Source organism: Carlito syrichta, unplaced genomic scaffold (assembly GCF_000164805.1).
Source record: "Carlito syrichta isolate Samal-C Ts95f unplaced genomic scaffold, Tarsius_syrichta-2.0.1 Scaffold313764, whole genome shotgun sequence".
Lineage (NCBI taxonomy): Eukaryota > Metazoa > Chordata > Mammalia > Primates > Tarsiidae > Carlito > Carlito syrichta.
The window spans coordinates 739,519-748,442 of NW_007257860.1; the positions used below are offsets into that span (position 1 = coordinate 739,519).

Below are 8,924 nucleotides of genomic sequence, written 5' to 3' on the forward strand. Positions count from 1 at the left end.
CCTGTAGGTGCTTGATCTGGGTATTAGTTTGCTACTTGCAGGGAGATGAGAGCAGCAGAGAGGAGACACACTCAGGACTGGGAGTTGGGTCTTTATTGAGGTTTATGGAGAGTTCTTGAACCTGCAGGAACCTTCTGCAGGTTCATGGATGTAGGCAAAGAACCAGTAGCAGGACAGAATGAGTGGCAGAGAGACACTTCTCCAGTTCCAGAGATCTTTTCAGGCTGCCTCATGATCCAGGGTTAATTCGCCTTCAGGACCTTGTTGACCCAGGGCCGGTAATGGGAGATTCGGGTGAAGACAGCAGGGGGTTGTGCATTCCACCGTCCATAGGACACGATGCCATGGGCCACCCCAGCACACAGAAGAGGACCCCCAGAGTCTCCCTGTGGGCAGAAAGAATAAAACAGAAGGGAAACCCAGGAAGTCCTTCACAACTGCCTGTGGGCCCCAGGCAAGAGTTACAGTCATACCTCAAGTCAGACCCCTGAGCCCTGGCTCCTCACATGTCCCTTAGATCTGATGCCCTGTCTTCCATTCCTTGGACAGTGACCCTACTTTCTTTACTTCATTCCACATACCCAGGACAGCAGATTAGAATGGATGGCCAGAGACTGTCCTGAGACATGGGACAGTGGATAGTTCCTGCAATCTCTGTCACTGGCGGACAGTGTTTTGACCCCAACTTCTTCCAGGAGTGTCTAGTCCCCGAACAGTGATTTGTGGAGAAGAACCCTAGGGGGGAGGATCACCTTAAATGCAGATTGTGTCTTCTTGGGATTGCCCACACACAGCTGGCGATTGTGGTCAAATTGTTTAAAGTGGCTGCAGGCCTGGGGATCCATGAGCTTCTGCTTCACCTCTTGCAGGGTGTCTGAGGTTGGCGCCCACACACCTGTTTTTCCCCAACCAGCAACCCGGCACACTCTCCCAGGCCGGACAAAGTGGAATTGGGATGCGATGGGAACTGTCCCCACGGCCAGGGTCAGTTTGGCTTTCTCCTTCAACTGTGAAGGGAATGAGGGGCTGTCAGTGCTAGAAACGGACTCTGAGAAAGTTGGAGGTGATCAGGAAGGGACAAGGTGAATTGCTTCATGTTAGATCCAAGTCCTACGAAATTTTCAGAGCAATGGGGACGAGAAGAAACAACTTAAGGGAACAGGAAGTGGGAAAGGGGAAGAAAGATGTTGTTACCTTTAGTAACATGATGTCATTGCGAATAGTAGTGTCATTATATTTTGGATGAGGAATTTGCTTCACAACCTCCAGCTTCTGCCACGTGTCTTCATTCTTTGATATGTTATGGGCTCCAAGAATGACAGTTACAGAACTGTTGTGAGGAAGAAGAAAGGTCAAGGAGAAACAGTGATGGCTTGGGGTTTCTCCTACAATGTACTCATTCTGATAAAGGAGAACTAGAGTTTCCTAGTGAATCACCGAACTCTATTCATTTTCCTTTTCTTGGGTGACCTGCGGCATGTGGGGTTCAGGTTTTACTCAGGGAAGAGCTTTCTAAGGGAACAGATACAATTTCCATGACCCCCTAGGACTGCTGGGAAACGGACAGGCCACGGAGGACTCAGAACAGGGTTAGCACTTCCTTTTTTTTTTTTTTTTTGAGCCGGAGTCTCACTCTGTTGCCCAGGCTGGAGTGCAGTGGTATGCTGCTCACGGCCACTGCAGCCTTGAGCTGCTGGGCTCAGGTGATCCTTCCACCTCATCTTCCAAGTATCTGGAACTACAGGCATGCACCACCACACCCAGGTAATTTTTGATTTATTGTAGAGACAAGATCTCATCATGTTGTCCAGGTTGATCTCGAACCTGCAGGCTCAGGCAATCCTCTTACCTCTGCCTCCCAAAGCGCTGAGATTACAGGTGTGAGCTACTGTGCCCTGCTAGCACTTCCTAATTTAGGAGCCCACATAAGGGCCAGCTCTCTGAAGCAGGAGATATCAGAGGAAAGGAGAAAGTGGGTGCGAAGATCTCATGTGGACCCTGTTCTATGCCTTCCATAAAAGAATGGAATGCTAACTAGAAGCTAGAGTTCCTAAAAAGGCCATAGAGGAAGTGACCCTGAGAACTTGGTGGAGCCCTAAAAATCGAGTCATATCTCATGTGTTGGGCAGGGGTGAGCAGAACTACTTTCAGAGGAGGGACTTTAGAGATGGGGCCTCCATTTTCTCTGAATCAGAGTTGAGCCCACAGTGCCTGAGGTTTAGGGCATCTGTTCAAATGCGAGACCAATGTCTTGCAATCCTTGTCTTCCTTCTCCTGAAAGTTGACCAGTCCCAGTATCCCCTCTTCCAGTTTCACTGCAGGTGCAGCCCTAGTTGTTTACTTCCCATTTGGAGATGAACTGGACCCTGATGTCTCACCTTCCTTCACAGTGAGCAGCTGTCAGCACAAAGTCCCTTCTTATCAGGAAACCACCACAAGCTGCCCGGCCATGGGGAGTGAGAATATCCAGGTAGGCCATGTAAGGGCGGGAGTGTGGCTTAGACTCCATGCCCCCGATGATCTCCCCTGGAACAGAGAACCCCAGTGTTTGAAAACAGGCACTGACACTTTCTCTAGAGAATGAATGGGTAAATTAGATTAAAGTTGAGCAAGACTTCCCTTGAATCTCATCCTCTGTTTTGTGCCCATCTTCCCTCTCATGTCTTTTGTATCTGCTTTCCCCACCCACAATCTTTCACATAAATTCTCATTCCTTTCACATAAATTCTCATCCCAGGCACAACAGCTAATCCTTCTTTAGATACCATTCAATCATTTTCCACCTCAGAATTTTTTTTCACTTCCATCCTGTCCTGTCCCATTCTCCTCTGTTTCCACATAGGACAAGGTGTCCAGGTTCCTGTATTGGCTTCCTCCACAGCCCATGAATAGAGCCACAGAATGACCAGTTCACAAGGTAACATGCAGATGATTAAGAGCACATATTTTCCTGGGATATTCATCTGTCTCCCACTTGTTCTGGCTTTTCCTCAATCAAGGTAGGATTTCTTGTTCCTGTTACTTACAATAAACTGCAGAGTGGGTAGCCATATCCCAATTGAAAACTTCCTTTTCAGATTCTTGAAGAGAGATCTTGGGACCCTATTTCAGAGTCAGCTATTTTCAGACTAAGCGTTATATTTTAGGAGATGATCCTGCAGATTACAGAAGAAAGGATTCCCATACTCACCACCTTCAACTCCCGAGCACAGGAGAAAGAGCAGCAGGGGGAAAGGAAGAAGATGCATCTTTCCTGGGAGGCTTCCTGGGCAGATGCTACTTTTACTTTCCAGTCTTGGGTTTTATAACTCCTGGCAGTCAAAGGAGGGGCAGAATTGGTAACCACAGGAACTGCATGGTCACGTTTTTTCTCTCATTCTAAGTTGGCTGTTTTTATCTTTAGAAATGTCTCCAGAATCACCCTTGTTTTGCTAGAGTGTAGTTGACACCTAAACTCCAGAGTAGTGACTTCTTCAGTGTACCCTCAACCATAGTGTCTTATTTGGGGCAGGAATGGGGCAGAAAATGGAGGGTCTATGTATGCTTTCTGTTAGTTTTCATTCCATTCCACTAAATGCCCTATAAAGCTCCAAAAGAAATGAAAAGTCAACATGTTATCCTGCTTTCCCCTATACTTCCTTTTCCAAGTTCATGGAAAATAACAGAAATGTGCTAGATATCCATTTCTGATAGTTATGAGTTGTATGATCTTGGTCACTGGTCAATGCTAAAACTAGTGCGACACCCCACATAAAGGATGAATACTTGCAATTAGAAAAATATTGCTCTAGATCTCTCTTCTGAACCAACAGTTCATTGGCAGAAGAAGAGAGATGCAAGAAGAGAAGGGGGTAAAGGGAACAGACCTTAGAATAGGACTTAACACACATCACCACAAGAGCAAATGGGATTGGAAATAGCATTTTCTGAGAGCCTACACATATCATATTTTGTCACAACTCGTAGATATACTTTTACTTTCATAGCAACCTTGTAAAGTAGATACCATCATCTCAATTTTATTGATCTGGCTCTCAAGGTTTATGGCTTAGAGTTAAGTTTTTTTTCTTTTGAGTTGGAGTCTCACTCCATTGTCCAGGTTGGAGTGCAGTGGCACACTTATGTCCACCCCAGCACTGACCTGCTGGGGTCCGGCGATCCATCCGCCTCAGCCTTCCAAGTAGCTGGAACTACAGGTGCGTACTACCACATCTGGCTAATTTTTGATTTATTGCAGAGACAAGGTCTCACCAAGGTGCCCAGGCTGGTCGTGAACCTGCGGGCTCAGGCAGTCCACACGCCTCAGCCTCTCAAAGTGCTGGGATTACAGACCGAGCCACCGAATCTTGCTTAGAGTTAGATTTTCTTGATTCCAAATCTAGGATCCCTTTTGCTTTAGCACCCAAGAGACATAGAGGAATAGAGTCCTGTTGATGGGGAGAGGAAGTGTAGATAGAGGAGAAGGATGATTTGCTCCATGGGCACTGGGCTTCCTATACTCATATGAGGTATCAAGCTAGGTTTTGCCAAAAGTAGAATACACACTGATGTCAGTATCTGAGATTTTACTCTTCTTTTCACATAAACTTTGGGAAATACCATTGCTGTCACCTTACAGATGGAAGATTGAGACTCATACACATTGCCATGACCAAGATCATACAACTCATAACTATCAAAAATGGATATCTAGCACATTTCTGTTATTTTCCATGAACTTGGAGAAGGAAGTATAGGGAAGAGCAGGATAACATGTTGACTTTTCATTTCTTTTGGAGCTTTATAGTTCAGAGACAGAGAGGTTCAGGGGGATAAATACCTTTTCCAAATCATTCCACTATGGCCTTTCTTGTGACTGGACTGATTCATTTTTCAGTATCTATTGGCAGAGTCCTCTATTGCTGTTAACTTAATTTCCTATGTTTTACCTACATTGATTTACTATGTTTTACTTACAGTTCAGGCTATTTCTAGAATAAGACAGTTGACACACATTCCTAATGTCTTTTGACATTTGTGCATCTTAGGAGTATTCACACTACTTTCTTTACTCTTTGGAATGCCCAGTTCAATTTACATTCAGATGAGCAACAACTCACCTTTTACTATAAGCATGTCCGAAATATTGACTGAGACATACTTAAACTAAAAAAACAGTTGTAAATCTAAAATTTGAATTTAACCGGATGTCTTGTATTTTTATTTGCTAAAACTTGCAACCTTACTCTGGGCATTCTACCATCAGCAGAACAGAGGAAGACCTGGAGCTGGAGAAGTCTTGTCTTGTGACTCATCATCAGTTAAACCAAAACAGAAGAGGCTTAAAGAAGTGAGGGGTTTTTGTTTCTTATTCATGCCATGGAAAATTGAGAAGCAGGTAGTCCTGGGCTAGTATGAAATGTCCACAGCATTCAGGTTCAGATCCACTGCGACTTGAGTTTTGTTTCACTTGCCTGGCTGAGGGTGAGGAAATGGGGACCAATATTAGAAATCAGGACTGCAGTATCTGCTCATATTTTCTTTCTCATTCTGCTCTGTGTATATTTTAAGAGATTTTCCATTTCTCTCTCTTCTGCCCCCCTTCTGCTATTTTGTATGTTGTATGTTGGCAATGAACTTTACAGAGCAGTCTACCGTTATGAAGTTGGGAAACTACCGAATATCAAGTTGGCAGTGTGACTTATCTAGAACCGGAATGGATAGCATCTAGAGATACAGTACTTGAAGCTAAAAGAAGAAATTGGTGAGATTGGATTACTTCAGTCTCACGAGGAAATGAGGAGTCAAGCCTCATTTTCCAATGTACAAAAGATAGCGAGAAATATGTCTTGGGTGATAATTTTTGCTTTTAGGAATCTAAGGATGGAAAAAGAGTGCATGTTGATGTTGGGCACTCTTTCCAATGGTGGATTGTGGTGGGAATTTGCCATACATGTGGCTCCTTAATGTCTTTTGAATACTCATCCTGTATTAGAAGATTTCTCAGTTATAATGTTTGCTTCCTAAGGTAGACTCCACAAACTTTTGTTCACAGCTTCTTTTGGATCCATGCCATGCGACCTAGATTCTGTCAATGAGAGGAATGGATGTAAAATTTGACCATAAATGGAGTAACACGAGGGAGCAGGTATTACGTGAAATTAATTTTTCTAGCGAGAGTGGGTGGCAGAAGGGTCTGTCTTTATGGGAAGGATTGATGATGATTCAAATGTCTGGTGATGTTTACAGCATGTGGGCCATCCAAGGGGCAGTGGGACTTTTGCCGAATAGTTCTACAAGGTAGTATGAATATCGTTTCTGCCTAGGTAGCCTCTAGACATAATTCTACAGCATCTTGTGAAGGAGCTGTTGACTATATATAAGAAGTAACTTGTTAGTAATCAATTTTTATGACAAAAATGTGTGGTCAAGGGAGGTAAACAATTTCTCCATTGCTGGAGATACTCAAATAGAGGTTTTTTTTTTTTTTTTTTAAATTTCTGAGTCAGGGCCTCACTCTGTTACCAAGGCTGGAGTGCAGTGGCATAATCAAGTCTCACTGCAGTCTCAAACTCCTGGTTGCATGTGATCCTTCTGTCTCAGCCTGCCAAGTAGCTGGGACTACAGGCAAGTGCCACCTCACCTTGCTATCTTTTCTTTTTGGTAGAAACAAGGTCTGATTATGTTTCCCAGGCTGTTCTAGTACTCCTGTGCTCAAGCAACCCTCCTATGTTGGCCTCCCAAAGTACTGTGATTACAGGCATGAACCACTGTGTCCGGCTTCAAGGAGAGGTTTGATGAAGTCTTATTTAAGATTTATAGTTTGTGGGATGTAAAGGTTTTACCTGATGTAAAAGCACTGGCATTTAATTCCCTAGTTACTATAATACAGTGGGATCATTCCTTCTCTGAGTTCCCAAGACATTTATTACCTGTGTCTTTATTCCCTTTAGCATTTAAGGCATGCAGTTGACTTTTTTGGTAAAATCAAATCCTGGTTCTGCCTCTTAGCTCTGTTTATGGTCCCAGGGGAGTTTCTCTTCTTCTTCTTCTTCTTTTTTTTTACTTTTTTAATTTTAAAGATGTGGGGTACAAATCAGGATTAGGTATACAAGTAGTCATCGCACAGATAAAGTTTGGGTCTCCCCTTTGGTCCCCACTTTGCCTGGTTTGAGATCAAGTACCCTTATTGATGTTGTGTTCCCCTCCCCCACTGCAGTATCCTGTTACTGCCAATCTCTTTCTTATAGTATTATGGTAAATGTTCAGGGTCCGCTTATGAGTGAGAACATGTAGTACTCTGTTATTTGTTTCTATGATAGATCACTGAGTATGATAGACTCAAAATCCATCCAAGTTACTGCAAAGTCCATGTTTGTCCTTCTTTATGACTGCATAACATTCTATTGTGTATATGTGCCACATTTTTGTTTAAATCCAGTCCAGTTTCAATGGCAGCACAGTTGGTTCTATGTTTTTGCTATAGTGAATAGTGCTGCAATAAACACGCATGTGCAGGTATCTTTTCTGTAGAGTGATTTGAATTTCTCTGGGTATAGTCCCAGTAGGGGGATTGCTGGGTCATATGGAAGGTCAATGTCTAGTTCTTTTAGAAATCACCACACTGTTTTCCAAAGAGGCTGCATTAGTTTGCATTCTCACCAGTAGTGTAGAAGCGTTCCTTTTTCTCTGCATCCTCGTCAGCATCTGTTGTTGTTTGTTTTATTAATGATGGCCACTCTTAATGAGATTAGGTGGTATCTCAATGTGGTTTTGATTTGCATTTCTCTGATGATTAATGAGACTGAGCACTTTTTCATGTGTCTGTTGACTGATCAGGGGAGTTTCTTAAGTTCTCAGCCTTAGCTACTTTATCCACAAAATATGAAGAATATGGCACAGGGATTTTTGTAGAATTAAATATGGTACCCATTGTAAAATACTACATGGTTCATCCTTAATAAATGTTGATTTTATTCATTTAGTTGTGTTATAATGTGTGCTGACATATAACTACTTGGTAGGTAATTAATGGGTATGTCTTTCTTGGCTATATATTTGTTTGGGCAAATAACAAATTTATACTTCCTCTAAATTCTTCTAAACACCTTACAGATTGACATCAGGTATAGTCTTTGGCTATGCTCTGCTTTGCATAGCATCTTTTTTTCTATTCATTCAACTTACTGCCAGACTGTTTCTTGTTCTTTGAGTAATTGCTGTGTCTTTTTTGATTGAGTAGGTATATCAAAGTTTTTTTAAACTTTAAGTTTCCAGGCAGGGTTATGTCACCTATAAACCTCCATAAACATCTAAGTCTCTTGTAAAGAGATCCTGTGGATAAGGGACAACTGATGGCATGGGCTCAGACTGACCCATAGTACATTGGAGCAGTCGCAGTAAGTCCTTTATGGATTTGATCACATTTTCCCAAATCAGGTTAGAGCTACTCTGTGTTTGCCCTTGCAATGAGGTCTACCCATTTCTATTATTGATGTTTTCTGAATGTCCAAGAGTTTCTAAACTTAAAGTTTAACTGCCAGTAGCTTACATTCTGCATCCATAGAGTAATTTGGAAAGGTTACTTTAATATTGACTTATTATATTTTGTTTTATTATTGATATTTTATTCTTACATTTTAGATTCAGGGAGATTAGCATGTTCAGATTAGTTACATGGATATTGTATAATGCTAGGGTTTGGACTTCTATTGAGCCCATCACCCAAATAGTGAACATGGTATCTTACGGGTAGTGTTTCTACCCAGACACCTCCCACCATTCTCTCTTTTGGAGTCCTCAGTGCCTGTAGCTTTCATTTTTATTTCCACATGCACCCATTTTTAGCTACCACTTATTAAGTGAGAACATGCAGAATTTGATTTTCTGTGTGCTAATTCACTTAGGATAATGACCTCCAGCTGCATTCATGTTGCTGAAAATGA

General features: G+C 42.4%; 1 protein-coding gene across 2 annotated transcripts; it reads right to left on the reverse strand.

The window, feature by feature from the left end:
- Window positions 1-233: 233 nt before the first annotated feature.
- On the reverse strand, window positions 234-3,278 carry CMA1 (chymase 1). Of its 2 annotated transcripts, XM_008070579.1 has the most exons (5): window positions 3,191-3,272; window positions 2,379-2,526; window positions 1,195-1,330; window positions 753-1,007; window positions 234-386 (listed from the first exon to the last, which is right to left on the reverse strand). In XM_008070579.1, the coding sequence occupies exons 1-5, from the start codon at window positions 3,246-3,248 to the stop codon at window positions 243-245; spliced, it is 741 nt and encodes a 246-aa protein (XP_008068770.1). In that variant the 5' UTR covers window positions 3,249-3,272; the 3' UTR covers window positions 234-242. The 2 variants fall into 2 exon arrangements, with proteins under 2 accessions (XP_008068770.1, XP_021574498.1); XM_021718823.1 differs by lacking the exon at window positions 2,379-2,526 and having other exon boundaries at window positions 3,191-3,278.
- Between the last annotated feature and the right edge of the window lie 5,646 nt (window positions 3,279-8,924).

Bases quoted from the DNA above. Each gene is read 5' to 3' on its own strand.
- CMA1 (XM_008070579.1), bottom strand. From the start codon at position 3,248: ATGCATCTTCTTCCTTTCCCCCTGCTGCTCTTTCTCCTGTGCTCGGGA. The intron at 1,331-2,378 runs GTGAGACATCAG...TCCTCACAACAG, and splicing joins GCTGCTCACTGTGAAGGAAG to TTCTGTAACTGTCATTCTTG. The intron at 387-752 runs GTGATCCTCCCC...TTCTGCCCACAG, and splicing joins AGACACAATCTGCATTTAAG to GGAGACTCTGGGGGTCCTCT.